The sequence below is a fragment of the Platalea leucorodia genome (assembly GCF_965183815.1).
Source record: "Platalea leucorodia genome assembly, chromosome: 4".
Taxonomy (NCBI): Eukaryota; Metazoa; Chordata; class Aves; order Pelecaniformes; family Threskiornithidae; genus Platalea; species Platalea leucorodia.
In genome coordinates this window covers 72486770-72505274 of record NC_138826.1, presented here as the reverse complement: position 1 = coordinate 72505274, position 18505 = coordinate 72486770, and the positions used below count along the sequence as shown (strand labels likewise).

The 18505-nt window shown below is 58.7% G+C and overlaps 1 protein-coding gene across 2 annotated transcripts; it reads left to right on the top strand.

Annotated features, from left to right (window-relative positions):
• The first annotated feature begins 11838 nt into the window (after positions 1 to 11838).
• Positions 11839 to 17140, top strand: TNFRSF13C (TNF receptor superfamily member 13C). 2 transcript variants are annotated; one of them, XM_082311329.1, is made up of 3 exons: positions 11839 to 12113; positions 12630 to 12824; positions 14446 to 17140. In XM_082311329.1, the coding sequence occupies exons 1-3, from the start codon at positions 11969 to 11971 to the stop codon at positions 14766 to 14768; spliced, it is 663 nt and encodes a 220-aa protein (XP_082167455.1). In that variant the 5' UTR covers positions 11839 to 11968; the 3' UTR covers positions 14769 to 17140. The 2 variants fall into 2 exon arrangements, with proteins under 2 accessions (XP_082167455.1, XP_082167454.1); XM_082311328.1 differs by having other exon boundaries at positions 12627 to 12824.
• Positions 17141 to 18505: the final 1365 nt, after the last annotated feature.

Below are 18505 nucleotides of genomic sequence, written 5' to 3'. Positions count from 1 at the left end.
AGCTGAGTTAAGGCTAGTGACTCAGGTTCTGTTGTGTTTAAACATCAGGAAAGAGCTTGCCAAGCTGGCTGAAATCTAAACTAACAGAAACATTTTGGAGTTACTTGCTTTCTCTTCCTCTCTCTGTTGCCTCAGTGCCCTATCCCTGTGGAGATGTACAAATAGAAATCCCCCTCTCTGTGGCAAAAGTACCCGTGAGCGTTGCTGGTTTGACTGTTTCAGTTTGTCAACTATGTCAGCAAAATTAGTGCAAAAGCGGTTTAATTAGTATAGAAGACCTTGTACCAGTTGCACTGGTGTAAGCTTTGGTCACACAGCGGGTTTTTTTGGGTGGAACTGAATGAGGCTGTAACAGGGTCTCTTCTGCTACGGCAAGCTGACCCACAGGATTTTGCCTTCAGTCCTGTCACTTGGAGATTTTGTATCCTCAGCCTGCTAGCCAAGCTGCTCACAGAGGTGCTCTGTGAGAGATTTCAGCACAAATCAGCTTGGCTGGCAATACCTGTTGGGATTATAGCTCTCTGCTAGCCTGGGTTTTCCAAGGGAAGGTTTTTTGTTGTGTTTTTTTTTTTTTTTTTTTTGCTGGCTTTCCCACACCAGCAGTTAAATCAGACCAACTTTTAAGCGTGATAAGACATGATATGCTCGGTCTATACTAACAGGAGAGAAAGTCTGCGTGCTGATATGGCACCTATAGTAAAAGATCTCTCTGTCCTGGAACAAAGATCAGCAATAAATCCAGCCCTGGGGATCTGTCTGTCCCTCCAAGCCTTGAAATTGGTGGTAGAGGTTTAGATTCAAGGCCACCTCTAATATTTGCTTTGGGAACTGGTTAAAACTGAATGTCTCTGCTTGCCCGTAGTTCGATGGGGCTGGCTGAGTTAGGTCAGCGGTGGCACCCAGCAGCTGTGGTCATGTAATTGCCGCTTGGTAGCTCTCATCATGACCGCTGTCCACAGCAGCGGTGGACAAGAAGGGACTCCTGCTCTACTGCCTGGAGCTGACCTGCAGAGCTGTGGCAGAGGTACATGCTCTGCTGGCAAAAGCAAGGGAGACGCTCTCTCCTGTGGGGTTTTTAACTTGTCTTGGTTTTGCAGGAGCGCTGGGCTTTGCTCTGGCCAGATTCCAGCTGCTCTGTCTCCATTCAGCTGGCCCAGCTCCCCTGGCAGTCTCCTCTGCACGCTGAGCGTTCTCCACTTCCCACCCTGAGCTGGTGTGCAGTGTTGCTGTGGGCTGCTGAACAACTGCCACTTTCCATTCAGTGACCAGCTGTCCTTCACTGGTGGGGAAAAGTGATTTATATGCAAGAGAAAGCAATAGCTGGCACAGCCCAGAGCTGGGAGCCAGAAACGCTGGGCTCGTTTCGCCTCTGTGACTGATTTCTTGCATGACCCTGGGCACGTGTGTTAAAATTCACTGTGCCTGGCTTGCTCTGCCTCTACAGCAGGAGCTGCCTCCGCTGGAGGGGTGTGATGAGGGTGAATTGACATTTGCTTTGGGGTCGCAAATCTGGAATTGGGTGGAAACATTCAGAAGAAACCATTTTTTCCTAATTAGCGGAGTTTGATTTTTTGCCTAAGTTCTGGGGGAGGGGGGTTTGGTAGGACCTGCCTGCCGGGCGCCTCCTGAGATCGACTGCGTTTTGTGCCGCTTACCTGCCTGACTCTGCTGCAGGCAGGCAGGGGGGCTGCCTGAAACCGGGCTGCGATCCTTCTCATAAGGCGTTGCGGCATGGTTGGGTTTTGTTGTGAACTGGAACAAAACCACCCTCTGAAATGCTGAAATTCCCCGCGCAGTTCAATTATCCTTGAATTGGCCGGTGGGAGAAATCAAAGTCTCTGGATCTCTTCCTCACTGTTAAATATTAATACGGCGCGGCGATGCTAGGCAGGATGGCATCCCCTCGGGTCGGCTCTGCGCAGGAAGGGCCATCTTGGCTGTGAAGAACTGGTGCGCGAGAGAGGTTGGGCAGGGGACTCAGGAGTGATGTGACTTGCTCAGACTCCTTGGCAGCTGAGTACTGCAGGCTGCTGGCCCGTGCTGGGCCGCGTTTCCCTTGCCGCGGGCCCCTTCTGTGGGAGCTGACACGTGCCGCAATGCTGACATCCCTCGTCCTCCTCAAGCTCGCTGTGTGGTGGGGCGTTTTGCGAGGAGCCAGGAAAGGCGCCGTGCCCGTCCCCCCCGCCCCGCCGCCTCCTTTGCCGAGGGAAGTCAGCGGTGTGTGAAAGAGAGCCTGTGTTTTACATACGCGCAGGCTGCCTCCTCGCCGCCGGCCCAGGTGCAGCTGCGGGCCGGGCGCGAGAGCCCCGTGGGCTCTGCGCGTCACGGGCAGGAGCACCGAGGTGGGGCGAGGACAAAAACAGAGAAGCCACCTCCCCTTGGGAAACCTGGCCCCTGTGCACAGAGGTTGCTCTGTCCTTTGGATCCTGCCGCCCTCTCCGCACTACAACATGCTGTGCCCAGGGCCAGCTGAAGCACCCGTGCTCCGCTCTAGAGCGGTCCACATGCAGGAGCGAGGCAGAGGCACACTGGTGAGCACTTGGAAAGACCTAAAAAGCCCAGCTAGCATTAAACACACCAAGGAGGCTTCCCCTGTTTTCTAGCAGCGTGGCGTATTTTCCTTTCCTGTCTTCCCATGGGAGCTCTCAGGTCCCACCGCGTGCCCACCCTGCAGTCACGGGGTGACAGTGCCGTGCTGCGGCTGCCTTGCTCCTTGCCTTGCTCCTGCCCTGCTGGCTGTGTCGTCGCAGCGCTCGGGTTGGTGAAACACCTTGGGTGTTTGCAGAGGGTCGGCAGTACTTGAGGCGCTATCGCTGTCTGCACTGGTCAGCTCAAAGCTCTCCTGAACCTCTGTGCTGGCCGCTCTCCTAGGTTTGACGGCAGCGTTGGCATCGCCCCAGTGTGAACATTCATTTCCCCCCCCACACTGCTATGTTTCCTTTTCTTGCTCTTCCAGAGATGACAGATGTGAAGCCAGGGCTGCGTTTGACTCAGCTTGGTACGTAACAACCTGTGGCTCATGCTGCAGTGGAGCACCTCTCTTCAAAGCAATGTGCCAGCATTAACTAATTAATCCTCATTCCCCCGTGGGACTGAGAGGTGACTCAGTGCCTCGTGCTGTTATGCCGAGCAGCAGAGGAGCAAAGGTATTGGAGCTGGGAAAGCCCTGGGATAGCGCAGTGTCGCTCTGTGCCGGCACACCGGGCACCTGTAGTCTTGGTCTTGCACGCTTGTCTCCAGGGCTCTGCCCAGGCTCATTTTAAGCCCTGCAGAGAAGGGCTGAAAGCTCTGCTGCCTTAGAGGTGGGGCTGGAGTTGCCTTCACCTCGCTTTGCAGGGAGTGTTTTTACTACCTGCTGTTGCCTTTTGATCTTTTCTGTCCTGTTGCTCCTTCGTTATAACCCGCCTTGGCCATCCTGAGCAATTCTCCTTCCTGTTCTCACCCATGGTCCTTCACACCTCCCTGGCATCCCTGCTTGGCTGTGCCGAGCGGCAGGCCTGGGTGTCCGGGTGAAAGGGAGGCTTAGGCACCATGGAAATAGATCTGTGGAGGTGGTGCACGTCCCCCTCGGGCTTCGTGACCCGCAGCAAGCTGCACGCCAGGCCGTGCTGGCACGGCATGGTGGCCCTGAAGAAGTGCAAACAAACCCCGACGCCTGGCCTTGGGCTGCCCTGGCATCCATCATGCCGCCGCGTGTGAGCTGCTCCCGGGGAAGGGAAGGGGAGTTGCTTGTGCGCAGATGTTGCATAATACTGACCTAGTTCGAACACAAGTTTGCGGGCTGGGAAGTGTTTGCCCGGCCCGCGGGGAAGAGAAAACCCCTCCAGGGCCAGGGCTGCTGCACCGCGTCCTCCGCTCTGCGTTATGAAGGAGATGAAACGTGAAGCCTGTGCTTTCTTCAGAACCTGGCTGTTCCCTCTTGCCCAGGTTGCACGTGGAGCATCACCTGCGCGAGTCCCCTCTGCCTGTGCATGAGCCGTGGCTTGGCTGAGATCAGCCGCTGCATGGGACTAATACGTAGTGATGGTGCCCTATAAATTATATAGTCGGTATGTTCGCCATCTGCTCTGCGCTGAAAGCTGAGTGTGATTGAGACCTTCCCCCCTTCCCAAAGCTTGACTCTCTTGCCAAGCTTGAAATGTGTGCGGATCTCCTGTAAGTGGTTCTGATTGAATCAGGTAAAGAGGGAATTTTTTTAAGCAGGCTGCAATGTTCCTTGCACCCGAAGTGAGAGCTGAAGCATAGGCCAGCATCCTATTACCATAAGACTATGAGTAAAAAGCGAGTCTGATTTCATGCTAATTAGGCTCTAAAGGGAGCGAATCTTGATTGCAGTGGTCATATCAAAGAATCAAAATAGTAATGCAAAAAGCAAAGGAAAACCCAGAGTGATTCATATGAGAAGGGGAAATAAAGACAGTCATGGAGGAAGAAGGAGTTTGAAGGGGACTGAATTGCTCAGCTGCCCAAAAGCAGAGGAGATTTGAATCAGATTATCCTCATTAGATGTCTCTTTAAAGCATCATCAAGCCAAATGAATGGTCTGGGGGAGAGCTTGCAGGCATGGTGTCTGTGGTTATCACCAGGGATTTACAGCCCTGGTTATCTAGCTTAGAGACAAGATTATTAGGGGGTATAAAGCTGTATCTGCCCTCAGCCTAATGTGTGTTTTTAGATTGGGCGATGGGAGATGCTACGTTGCCGCATGGTCCCTCAGAAGCCTGCCTGCATCCTCTGGTGGTCCGGCCTTCCGCGGCGCTGTGGGTGCCGCGTGGAGGGGGAATGCAAGCGTGAGCCGGGGAGCTGTGCTGGCCAGGAGATGTTCCCTGGGGGCAGACAGGCAGCCTCCCCGGTGGACTGTGGCAGAAGGCAGGACCTCCCCTATCTCACTGAGATGGGAAATGAGGAAAGGGACCTTGGAGGGGAGATTATGCCCGCTTGCCTCAGCAGTACCGGTCGCCCCCCCAGCATCTCCTTTCCTGTGGCAGCCTGTGCCAGTGCAACTCATCCTTCTTCCAGCCAGAGCCTTTGAGGCCCCAAAGGCTCAGAAGTCAGTGGGGCTGTTACAGGGGGAGACCCTGCGAGCTGTGGGGGGGACCCTCCCTTTGAAAGGGAATCGATGGACTTTGACCACAAGTCTCTTGGAGGCCAGGGGGTGAGCAGGCACGGGGCTGCTGGCGATGCCTCTCCACCTCCCCAGCTCTGCATCCGCAGCAGCCCCTCACCCTTCCCTTCCTCTCCTTCCCACCCAACACGTCGCTCCCCTGTTGTTTCTCCAGGCTTTGGCAGGATGGCTGAGGCATCGCGCCCAGATGCTGGCCAGGGGCGTGGGCCAAATCCTCTTGTTGGCTCTCTCCTACATCACATCCTTAACGTGGCCATTGAAATTCGTAATGTTGTTCTGTGTTTAAGCCAGCCTTTTTACACCAGGCCGGTACTCAAAGGTCCGTGAGAAGCCAGAGAATGGTGTGGAGGTACTGGCAAGCGCGGCGATGCCAGCACAGACTAATGCAACGCTGTGGGCGCGGACGTGCTTCAGCTGGAGAGGGAGGCTGTCAGCCGGAGCCTCGCAGCCGACAGCCTGGCGGTGATGAGCTGGCTGCCGGAGGCAGCCGGCCGGCCGCGGAGCCCGCTTCGGCTCGGCGGAAACGCGCTTCCTTGCTTCTCATCCCGGACTGGGGCCGCGCTCATGTCCAAACACGCGCCTCTCGTTCCTCCTGCAGCACTGCAGTCCCTCCCAATGCTCTGGGGCTGAAAGCAGCTTGAGTTTGGCATCCAACCGGCCAAGCAGCCTACAGTCAAAATCCCTGTACTCCCTTGGCTCAGCTTCTTGCGGGGCATCGTCCAGCAGTGACAAACAGAAAAGTCAGAGCTCCCTGGCGGTGGGGGTGAGGGAGGCTGGCCTTGCACCTACCACCACTGCCTGGGCCCGGGGCGGTAGGAGCCCGCAGGGCAGCCATAAAAGCCAGCTCAGGGACTAGTTTCTGGAGCAGTGGTTAGTACTAGAAACCATGCAGGCTCTTGTACCCTTACTCCTGCTTCGACTGCTGCAGTCTGCAGGTGCCACAGGAGTTTTGGGGGGGTTGGTTTTGGTGCGTTCTGTTCCCAGTTTGAGCTGTGCTTTTAAGTTATCCAGGCACACTGCTGGTTTTTGGCATCTCCGTTAGGATGGCTCCCATGGCCAGTGCTGAGGAGCATGACTGCAGAGCAGCCGTGCTGGGGCTGGGCTGCAGTCGTGGGGGGCGGTGGGGTGTTATTTGTGAACGGGGAAGAAGAAGGGTGGTTGGATGGCAGGCAGCAGGGTAAATTGCAACAAATGAGTGCAATCAGGACAAACATCATTACTCCTGTGTTGGAATCACTTGCAAGCACCTTTCAATTTTCTCAGGTTGCCTTGTTGTTCAAATGTACTCACCAAACCATTCCCGTGCGTAAGCCGGAGCTGCAGCTCTCCTGGGAGCCGTTCATTATAATGAAGTGCTATGCAAAATGCAATCGGGGCCGCTTAGTTTAGTTTTGACTTCCAGGCTGACCCAACCAGTTTCCTGTCCCTTGCTGCGGGAGCAAGCTGCAAAGGGTGGGGGCTGAAAGGGAGACAGCCCCTCGCCCTCAGCGGGCTTTGATTTTTGGCTCTGGAGTTGTCTGCTGGAGGCCTCCGTGCCCTGAGAGCGCAGCGATGGGGCTCCCCGCTGCAAGTGCTGGGGAGCTTTCTGCGCTCAGCCTGGCGTGCCAGGGAGGTTTCTGCCCCAGCGTACGCATGCCTGAACCAGCTGAACCCACCTGCTTGGAGGTTTGTAGCTTGGCAATGCATTGCCTTCAGCCATTTGTTTCTGTTTCGGTGCTGGAGGTGCTGCCAGGCCCTGCCAGGGCACGTGAATGCTCTCTAACCAGCCACAGGCGAGGCTGGGGGGGCACTTGGCCTCCACCCACCCAAGGGGCTCAGCGTGAGCTCCCACCCATCCTTAGGGTGGGGATGGGGCAGCACCCCTGCAGCAGGCAGAGCAGGCAGGGGGATTTGCTCGCGGAGACGTCCGGGCAGAAGATCCGGGCTCAGCTAATGGTGTGTCACTCATGACGTGGCGGGGGCTTGTGAGAGCCTGGGCAGCGTCCAGGGACCCAGGCCTCGCTAAGAGAGTCCCACCACGCTCTGCAGAGCAGCAAGAGCAGCCAGCACACTGGCTGGAAACACCGCTCGCTTCCCCCCCCCTCCTGGCAGGGGAGGTCAAAGGCTCTGCTCCCCGAGGGCAGGATTGGGGAAGGGGGGTCCCCCATGTCCTCAGTGCTGCTGTGTCCTGCTTGGGCTCTCTGGAGCAGGGAGGGGGAATGGGCAGAGGGAGCTTGAGCCGAGGCAGTGCAGACCCGCTGCCCTCCCTCTGCAACCCTGGAGGGGTCTTCGAAGGACAGCCCACTGTGGAAGCCTAATTTGGGTGCTCAGCATCGCCCCTGGAGGGGTCCAAGTCTGCTTGCAGAGGGAGCCAAGGACACCTGCTCGATTTTCCTTAACCTCATGGACAAGCACAGCTCCAGGGGCTTTTGAACAAGAAGGGGAGGAGACAAACGATGTTCAGCAGAGCTGTGCCACCGGGGCACAGCCCCACGCCAAACTCCCTGTGCAGGTGGCTGAGCAGTGCCATAAAAATCCTTGGTAAGAAGCAGAGCGCCTATGGAGGGGATCTGAGTGTTGGTGAATTTCTTGAAGCCTTCATTTTTCCACCTTATTCCTAAAATCTTCCCTGATTTTGTCCCTAAGCCCAGCTGGCTTTGTGAAGGCAGAGCAAAGGTGGGGCTGGGCCGGGCTGGGGCATCCCGGCAGATCCCAAGGAGGATGTTTGTGCTGGACCCCTGAGAAACAGGCTCCCGAGAGCCATGGTGAGACCTTTCAGGAGGGGGTGCTTCCCGCCAGCCGGCGCAGAAGCACTGGGAAGGGGCAAATATGATCTGGGGGTTGGCTCCAACCAAAGCCTGCCAGCGGCACCATCTGGATGCAGGGCAGACATCGGGCTGTGCCGAGGCGTTCCCGGGGCATTGGGTGCATCCTGTCAGAGGTTTGTCCCGAGGTAACTGGGTCTGCTTGATAAACACCTCGCGGCTTCTCTGATTGACAAGCCTTTGGGTTTCCGGTGCACACGAGCACAAGGTGAACTTTCGGTGGATATTTTCTGCTACAGGCGGTTCTGCAGGCATGTGCGTGAGTCACTTCACCCACCCCTGACACCAGAGGAACCGCTCACACGAGTCTGGTCACTCATGTGTGCACGAGCACTCGCAGGATGCCGCGGTCCCTCCCTGCTCCCGGGATCACCGGCGCTGCCCTGTCCCTCGCTGGGCTCTCTGCCGGGATCCCAGCAGCCGACCTTGGCCGAAGCCGGCCCTCTGAGTGCACAGTTGGAGCGAACAGCACTGGAAATCAAATTCTCTGACTCCAGGATTAAGACATAATTTTTAAATAGCTTGTTTGATATCTTTGCTGGTTTATTTGTTTAATAAAAGCACTTAGCTAGCCAGAGTTCCAGGCTCCTGGGGCTTTTGTTTCTCTGCAGAGCAGATAAGAAAAGCGCATTTCCTTATCCAGTGAGTCATTTTTTCTGCTCTTTAATTATGCATTTGTGCTACTATCAAGCGTATTCAGCTCTTAGATGCGAACAGTTCAAACTACTCACCAAGCTTTAACTTTTGCTGCTCCAAAAGCGATCAACAGCCGCTACGAAGGGCAGGGGAGGCAAAGATGGGAGAGATGAAGCGGAGGACAGCTGATGCCCGGAGCCGGCTGGGCAGCTTGGGCCACGCTGGTGAGCAGGCACACGTGCCAGTGCCGCTGGGGAAGTCAGCGGTGATTTTTCTCCATGAGTAAGCGTTATCATGTGCGATTTCAAACATGGTTTTCTTGGCCCAGGAGGAAGCAGACGGGCTGGGAAAGGAGCGTGAAAGAGCTGTAGAGGGGGATAAAAAGGGCTTAGAAAATGGGAGGGAACAGGGTAAGAACAGTCGCCGCGATGAGGCTGCAACATCCTTCCATGTAACAGTACCTGGGAGCACTTTGTTTGCAGGAGGATGTCACGGCTGCCATCCCCGGACTCCCCACCATGCATTCACAGCTTCAGCTTTTCACTCCAGGTACCAAAACAGGAGCCAGCAGCTCCTGAGCTGTATCGTAAACCTCACCCTCTGTGTCAAAAGCAACATGTAGGTACCTCGGTTTGGGCTTTCCCTGGTGCATATATTTGACTGGAGGGGTCACAGAGTTAATCTGTAAGCATGGTACAGCAGATACCAGGACCCATTTCCCCCACACCTGCATTAAGCCAAACAGGGAGAGGAGAGGGGCAGGGTGACAGTGCCACAGCAAGACCCACGGGAATAGGGGCTGGGGGTTGCCAAGAGATGACTGACACGGGGGAAAGAACAGCAGAGGGATTTCAGGGTGGAGAGCGAGAGGGAGATGATGGAGGAGCCTTTGGGAAAAGGAGACCAGCAGGTGGAAACACCCTGGGGCAAGAGGAACAGCAAAGCCTTTGGAGCAGGGAGCTGTTTCAGGGGCAGGTGTTCTGACAGAGCACTGGCTGTTTTGTGGGGGTCCTCTGCCTCCGTGCACGGCTCCAGCCCCACCAGCCCACACGGCAAGATGTTTCCTGCTCCCTAGTCCCTACCCTTACGCTTCTGCGAGCTGCCTGCCAGGGACAGCGGGCGCTCCGGATGCCCTCTCCTCCCCAGGGCTCTCCGCTACGGAGCTCAGATGTGGCCTGGAGCGAGCCTGAGCTTTTCTCCTGACCCCTCAGCCCTCCTTGCTGTGGCTTTCTGACCCCCCAGAGATGCTCCCGGCGCACCCTGCCGCTGGACACACGCCCCTCCTGCTCCCATGCTTGCACCACAGCCCTGCTCCTCGCCCGGGGCACACAAGAGGCAGGGGGTCGTTGAAGTGGGATACAGAGAGATATCCTCCCCCGGCAGGTACCTGCACAGGGGCGAGTGCAGCCCGTTCAGCGCAAGCATCGAGGCAGAAGGTGCCAAGCTGGCCATGCCACTTGTGGCTTCGGAGCTCGGGGCTGCGCTGAGAGAGGGAAGTGCTTGGCGTGCCCCCACTCACTCAGGGAGTTTTACTTTGACTAAGAAGGAGGGGGAATAACTGAGTCACAGGTGCAGGAATGGCGGCCGGGCTCTCGCAGCTTCTGGGAGGAGCCCGCAGCCCCCTGGGCTTGGCACGGCCATCCCTGCTGGCACAGCGCAGCCGGGCAGGGCGCTCCCTGGCAGCCAGGCACGTGTGCACGTGTGCGAGGGGCGAGGGAGCGAGCGGCTGGGCACGCCGACTGGAAAGGGAAGTGAAATTGCGGCAGGCGTGGAACTGGCAGGCAGCAACCGGTTTTGGTCGGGACTTTCACTCGCCCAGAGCCCCGCAGCACCCAGTGCGGAGGGCTGAGACGGTGCTGGGGCTGCTTCGGTGCTGCCCTGGTACCAGCCACCCACCAGGGATGTTGCTGGCAGGGAGGGAGATGCGGCCAGGCATGGGGTGCTGGAGAGCCGTGCCTGGGCTGCGACCCAGTACAGGGAGCTGGTGCTTGTGTCCCATCTAGGGTTTCAGGGGGTGGGATGCAGAGGCTGCGGGCTCAGCTTGCCTAAAAGCCATTGGAGAGGGGCAGGCACATACAGGGACCAAGTCCTCTGGCCTGTCTCAGAGGAGCTCAGTTGCCCAGTGGGGACGCCTGGTACTCTGTCACCTCGAGCCAGAGTGTCCTTTGGCTTTTCTCCTCCTCCCCTCCCAGCCTCGGTTCAGGACAGCAAGTGGCAGAGACCTCACTAGAAAGAGCCCGGAGGCCATAGCTGCTGCAAGGATGGGACTCCAGCAGTAAAGCCCTGTTAGGGCTGTCCTGGCTAGGGCAGATCTCCTGTGCTTCTTCCTTCAGCTGAGAGCAAGCCAGCAAGTGTGGCTGGTCCCTTTCTTTCCTATGGGGTGAAGAAAAAGGGAACATGACTTTTCTTTGGTAAGGATGGAGAAGAGCCACCTACAGCACTGAAATCCATCACTTATCCACTTCAGATCTCAAGCATCGGGCTTTGACGTGGGGGTACTGGTGGCAGGACATTTCTTCTCCTCCTGATCAGGAACACCTAAGACCATTAAGGGTTTATTTAGTCCCTTCCAAGGGTATGGGGACCAGACTTGCTTGGGGTGACCTGCTTTGCCCATGCCCTGGGCAGTTACTGAGCAGAGCCAGCTCTGAATCCTGGAGAATGAGACATGGTGCCAAGGGGCTGGGAGGGTCCTTGCCACGAGTCTAGGTCTGGGATGGAGAGAGGAAGGTGATGGAGAATACCATCATTATCAGGAATGGAGAACATACACCAGTTGGCCTGCCTGTGCAGCAGTCACTAACAGGCCATGTCCTGGGGGGCAGTGGGAGCTTTGAAAAGGGTACAACTTGGTGACCCTGCACTTTTTTCTCCTCCGGTCCTTTTCTGCATTTTCCATCCAAGCCGGATCCGTGGCCCTGGGATGGGGGGGGGGGTCTTGTAAAGATCTGGGCACAGGAAAGCCTCATGTAGGTACTGGAGGATGCCAAGGGGGCTTTTCGCCAGCTGGCAAGGGAGGGTGCGGGCTGGGGGCTGTGTCCACGCTGGGGACAATGTACGGGTGGGCTGGGGAAGGGTAAGGGCCGAGGAGGTGACACCGTTGGGCTGGGGTGCTGCGCCGCTGGGAACGGGGTGCTACGTGGCTGGGGCGCAGCAGGGGCTGCGGGGATTTTGGAAGCGTATTTTGGAGGAGAGGGGTAGTTTGAGGGCACATTGCACGGGCAGGCAGGGCTAGGGCTTAGGCACTCACTCTCCTCCTCCCCAGTGAAGATCCGCCCCAGGGCAAGCGCAAGCGTCTCAAGCCCCAAGGGAGACGACGCAGCTTGACAGACTGTATCTCCCTCTGACACGGGCCTCGGGGCGCTGCGATTTCACACTCGGGCGGCCCCGTCGTCACCACGCCATGCGGGAGCCAGGCTCTCACTCCCACTCCGCCATGTCCTTGCCGGGAAAAGCCGCCGCTGCCCCCTCCTGCCTCTCCCCCCAGTGCTTCGACCTCCTGACCAAGTCCTGCGTCAAGTGCTCCGACTTGTTCAAGGACAACACAAGTAAGGGGATGAGGATGGCCGGAGACCGACCTCCCTGGGGCTGGGCGGTGGTGAGCCAAGGGGGCTGGGGGCACCCCGGGGGTGGGCAGGTGGAGGGGACCTCCTGCGGATGGCAATGGGGGTGGCGAGGGAGGATGGAGCGCTGCCTTCACCTGGAGGAGGAGGAGGAGAGAGGAAGAGGACAGCCAGTTCCAGTGAGGGGAAGGTGGTGTGGGGAGAAAAAGAATGATCCAGCCTGGCGCGGGGGTCACAGCCTGCCCCAAGGGTGACCATGGGAAGAGCAGGATGCCCTCATCTCCCACCAGCCAGGAATGGTGGCGGGTGGGACGAGGGTCCCATCAGGCAAGGGGACAGCTCGTTGCGGGTGGTGGGTGGGTGGGTAGCCGTGAAGAGCCACTCTCCTTCCCCACCACCACAGCCCCGAGGCCAGACGGGCAGGTGGGTAACGCTGCTGCCCTCCTTCCCTCGCCCCAGCTCTGCCCCTCCTGACACTGCTCGCATCTCACCCCACAGCAGAGCCCGCTCGCACGGCACCCACCTCCGCCCTGGCGCCCACCCTCTCCTCGGTGGATCTGCCCAGCACCCTCCTGATCTTCGGGGTCCCGGCAGTGGTGGGGCTCATCCTGATTCTGGCAGCCCTCTGGGGCTTCCTGGCCTGCAAGGTGGGGAAGCGGAGGAGGAAGAGGAAGGCAGCAGACGAGGAGGCTGAAGGTAGGATACCTCTTGCTCTCCCTGTCACAGCACCCTGAGGACCCAGGGGTAGATGGGATCACTTGCCGCCGGCTCCCCTGAGGCACATCCATGTTGAGGCCGGCTGCTCCACCTTGACATGGGCTCCACGGGCACCACGGGACATTTTGGGGCAGCTGAGCCCCCCCTGTCCCCTGGGAACTCACGCCTGCACCTGACTGCCAGCGTGACCCTGCTGAACCATCCCTCCCTTTGCTGGGTCTCCCTATGCCTTCGCTTGTTTAAAGCACCTGCTGGCACCGTCCCCGCTCCACAGGGCACGCGTACCGAGCACTGGTGAGGAGCCTCTCCCTCTCCCCTGGTAGCCAGGGGGCCATAGATGGAGTGGGGGCTGCAGGGGCAGACGTGGACATCTGGGGACAGCTCTGGAGGGAGCCTTGCGCCGCTGCAAGTGGGGGTCCTGTGTTGACCGCCCAGCTTGCCATTCCCGCTTGGAATGTCCGGCGCCCTCCAGTGTGCACCCCAAAGACGCTGACGGTGTCAGGGTCAGCCCCATCAGCAAGACACCAGAGCACCACACAGGATTGTCCGCAAAGGCGTCAAAAATAGGGCTGGGGGGGCGAGGGACAGGGCTGAGCCTTTCCTGGCAGGGTATTTCCAGGGGGGTGAGGCCATGGTGCCTCGTGATGGCCCATGTTGTTGGGGCATCAGCCAGGAGCTGGGCGGCCATTTCCTCCCCCGGGGACCTCCGCCCCAGCCCTGACTCAACCCTGGCTACTTTCTTGGAAACGGTCTCGCCTGGCTTCACCCCTTCTCATCCCTGGGCAGGGGGTATGGATCCCCAGGACCCCCATGAGGGGCCGTTCCGGGGGATGCTGGCACCCGTCACCGCCCCACGCCCCGAGTGGGTGCCCTCGGGGGGGAGTGGGGCTGGGGGCAGCTGGTCCTCACACCCTGGCTTACCCACATGCCACCAGCGGTGGTGGCTGGGTGACTCAGACCAGGGGGGACATTACCTGGGGCCTTTCTGCTAAACCGAGTGCGGTTGCGACAGCCCGTGATGCACATGCCTGGGAAAAATAACGAGAACGAAATAGGAGGCAGAAATCCAGCAGCAAGAGAGGTCCGGCCACGATGGACAGTGTCGGAGGCACCCCTCAGCTACTCCCCTGCCACATGCCCTGGTCCCTGTCCCCCTGGGCTGCACCCCAGCAAGCCCACCCCTACGGCACTGGATGCGTGGAAAGTCGCAGGAAGCTTAGGGCCGGCGGCATGCGCCTGTGTGCGAAGCATGTAAACAAGTCTATTTTTAAGTGGGAGGCGGTCGGGGATGGCAAGCCACCAAGGGCCGGGCCGCTCTGCCACCAGCAGGGTTTAGCGAGAAGGCTTGAAGTGTAAGTGCAAGTTTTTGCCTTTCCCTATTATTTTTAGGGGGGAAAAATCCCATCAGTTGTAAGCAGGAGGAGCTCTGCAGCAGGAGAGGCATGGTGGGAACCTTGCAGGCTCCTCCTGCTCCAGCTCCACCTTCCCCTCCATGTGTCCCCAGGGATGGGACCCTCTCCCTGGGACGGGACCCTCTCCCTGCGACCCGCCCGGCCCCACTTTGTGAACCTCATAAACCCCTTTTCTTGTCCCCTGCCAGCAAACATGGACGCCGCCAGCCCTCTGCACAGCGCGGGCTGCCAGGGCCCTGCCGTGCCAGAGGGAGATGCCGCTGTGGCTGCGGCCCCATGCCCGCATCTCAACGGAGGCCTGAAGATGCCAGGGCTGCTCGGGAAAGCCGGGGCAAAGCGGAGGCCATGCTGCCGGGGCAATGCCGACGGCGACATCGTCCTGCTCTCCACCGTGTACCCCCGGCACGAGGAGTGCAACCACGGCTTCCCGCTGCCTGCCACCGAGCTGGGGGCCACGGCCCTCGTCACTACCAAAACCACACAGAACTGCGCCGGCGAGGAGAGAGCCTGAGGGCAGGGGGAACGGGGCTGGAGCACTCCGGCGGCTCCCTGTGGATGCCCAGAGCCTGTCACCGGGGCGGGCAAAGCCTTGTACAGATGTGAGCTGCCTGAGGACCAGGTTTTGCCTCGAGCAAGATCAGCCTTCTAAGATGACTGCCCTTTTCCACTTTCCTGTTTGTGCTGAGTCCCAAGTTACGCCTGTGAGCGCTGAAGGAAGCCGAAGCAGATCACACCGAGTTACGCCGAGTTGCCAGCAGCTGCCGTGGCTGTGCCATCAGGAGGAGGCAGAGGAGATGCGGCCGGTGAGGACGGAGCGTGGCGGGGGCTGCTGTGCCATTTGCGAGGCTGCCGTTGCGCGAGGATGGGTTTGCTGCTGGATGGGCGATTCCTGGGGACACGGGGCTGGAATGGCAGAAAGAGGGGAGGTAAAGGAACATGGAGAGGGAAGCAGGGAGTTACATTAGGATCAAGTCCCACACCACTGCCATTAGCTCAATTTTTGCTACTGACCTCAATAAAAGGAGGCTTGGGGCCATATGGAGCAAGGCACATCCAGCATCTGCTCTGTTCACAGTCCTGCCCCCCCCCCATTTTCTGCATGCTGTAATATCCAGGTCTCTCGTCCCTCTGGCCACTCTCACGCGGTGGCAGGCGTCCACCGGCAGTCATAGGAACCCCCTCTGCATCTGGGTACCCAGGGAATGGGAAATGACTCTGTCTTCCCAAGCAGTGATGGAGGGAGGGGAGAGGGGAAAAAAAATCTGTCTTTGCTCTGACCTACAATCACTGAAGTCAGGGAGGACCAGGGGCAGGCAATGGAGACTGCTGATCTAGAGCAGCTCCATGAGCTTGTCATTACGGCCCCAGACAACTGTCACTTCAGCTCACGGTGGCTGCAGAAATACCGCGTGTCACTTGGGATGACAGGGCTCCTGGTGATGGATGTTTCCACGCCGCGCAGAACCAGGCAGGGAGTGATGCGAGCGTAGGCGGGGATGACTTAATTTATGTGAGTGTCTTCGAGGCTTTGCCTGTGCGCCAGAGCTGGCTGGCAGTGCTGGTCCAAGGCATCTCTCGGTAGATGGTCTTGTTCACCCACCCGCGAGTGGCTTTACTGCGCAGGAAGGGCTCTGCTTCAGAAACAACCTCATTAGTGCGGGATTGCTGTTCCCAAGTAATTATAGCAGCCGATCCCCCTGGCTGAGCAGACCCTGGCCAACGGCTTGGGTGAGAAACCCTGCTGGCCCCAGAGGGGGTGGTTAGGCAATTAGAAGTGCCAGGGGGACATTATTTGCAGGAAATGCCATCTTGGTGGCAGCCCAGGTGAGCTCTTCCTTCGGCGAGGTGGCCTCCTTGCCCAGGAGGTTTCGGGGACTGAGTAGTGGTGGCCAAGCAAGGTGTGGGAGCGCTGCTGACAAATGCCAGCGGGCCACTGAGGGCCACAGCTCGTGGTAGGATCACCCACTGGTCCCTCTGATGACAGGGAGGTGACTCCCTGCCCAAGCCTGAGCTGCCTCTGGGGCTGCAGGACCAGATGCTGCTGTTGAAGGGTGACCCTCCCTCTTCCCTGCCGTGGCGCTGGAGCTGGGCTCATGGCATCCATCCCATAAGGGGAACCAGAGGAGCTGCCACAGGTGCCAAGGTCCAAATTCCTCACCATGACTCCTCTCCCAGACCTAAACATGCTGGCAGAGGTGAGCGTTCATCCGGCTGAGGCTCTGCATGACCCAGGATGGGATGGGTCCCCGTCTCAGCCTTGGGGCTGAGAGTGGTGGTGGGGCTGGTCCACGTGCCCAGTGACTGTCCTTTGGGGCTCCAGGTGCCTGTGGCTCGCTGGCAGGAGCTGTGGAGGCTCCAGCACTGGGCTCCCAGTTACCCATAGCAGCCATGCTGCCTGTCACAGGAGGGACATCCCCGCGGCATGAATTGGTCATCTCCTCATCCCCATGCTCCGCACCTAGCCCTGCAAAGTGACTTTGAGCAGCCTTTGTGTATCTGGAGTGGGGAAATGAGCCGAGGCCGGGCCGGGGGACGTTTTGGCGCTGGAAGAAGGACTGCTCATGGGAGGCAGAGCAACCTGCTTCACGGGAGATGGGGGTGAGAGGGAAAGGGAGCAGGACTGTCAGGCTCCTCTCCCGCTTCCCTCCCAGTGACCACAGTGGCTCAGCCCTGTGGATGCGCTGCCCACTCCGACCGCCGTGGTGGTTTGAAAAAGAAACTCCCATACAAATCCTGTTGAAAAAGCCCCTCTTTCTGCTCAGGTAAGGGCTTCTGCTCTCATTTCTGCTAGAGCTTCAGCCAAGTGTCTCCTCTACAGGACGCCGCCAGCATCTGCAGTTCGCAGAAGCGGCATTTCAATCCACATTGGATTCCTCAGCTGTCGAGTGCCCCTCGGATCCCCTCTCTGTTATGGCGTGCAGGGCATCTTCCAAGCATCCTGCCTGCCCAGCCTGCCTGGGCCTGGGTGAGATTTGCAACCCCCCCTCTGTGCACGCTTCTTCGTCCTTATGTACAGGGCAGGGGGTTGTCCGTCTTGTCTGCATGGAGAGTAGAGGGAGACAAAAAATATGGTTGTAAAAATGAAAGAATAAAGTGAACACGTTGCCAATGCACGCTCAGGGGTCTGTATGGGGTCCCCATTCCCCTGGTTTCAGGGGTCTCCGATGTGGTGGTCCCGGGGGATACAGCAGGGCCTTGAGCTGAAGAGGCTCCCTCTGCGCCGGCTTCACCGGCACGTCCCCTGCACACAGCCGCCTGCTTGGCCGGGGACCAGCTGAGCCCGGCCACCTCCGTCCCCCCCATGGCCTCCCCGGGAGCTGGCTGACGGGATGGGGAGTGGGGTGAGTGGTTTTTTTGGGGGGGGTGTTGCCTGTCTTTGACTTTCCACGGCAGTTTCTCACTTCCCCCTGCGAGGCAGGAGCTGTGCTTCCTCCCCAGCCCACTGCCCGCCCCGCTGCCCGCACAACTGCCTAGAAAGGCTTGCAAGGCCGGGCTTCACCTGGCCACAGGGGCGCGGGGTTTTGGAGAGAGCCAGGGGAAAGTCTGAGGAAACCCCAGGACAAGAGGGCTAAAACCCTCCTTGCCGCAAAACCACCTCAGGTATATCCCTAGCCATTTCAATCCCACCGACCCCCCTATGATGGAGGTCATGGGGTTATTCGAGCTCCTGCAAATCCCACCAACAATGCTGGTGGTAAAGAAAGGCAGCCTTGGTGTCCCTAGGGATGGAAGGTGATTTTCATCCCTGGTCTTAAAGGCAGGAGCCAGCTGGCCAACAGAGTGTAGTGGCACAGGGAGGGGAGGCACGGGGGGGGTACCCTGGCCAAGGGTCTTCTTCTGCAGCCACCGGTCACGTCTGCCAAACCCTCCTCAATCCCACAGGCTCCCCAGCCTCCAAAGGGCTCGGCTTTCCTCTGCCAGCCTCCCCGCCTGGGTCCTTCTCCCTCACTTTCTCTTCTCCTGTCGCTGGTTCACCCACCAGTTTAGTCTCCTGATAGTTCACCCACAGGCCCAGCTACTCCAGCCCAACGCACTCCCTACAGACCCAACTTGCCCCTCCATGGGCTTTCTGTGGGTGTTGGACCCTGACAGCAGGCAGGGCAGGCAGAGTAAGGTGGGTGCCGTTTTATCCCGTGCATGAAGCAATACTCCGATGGCCAACGTCCAACAGGGACCTCCCGTCTCTGGGTACAGCCTCCGATCCCCCCACTTGCTGCAAGAAGACCGGGGCTGCGTGGCCACCCCATT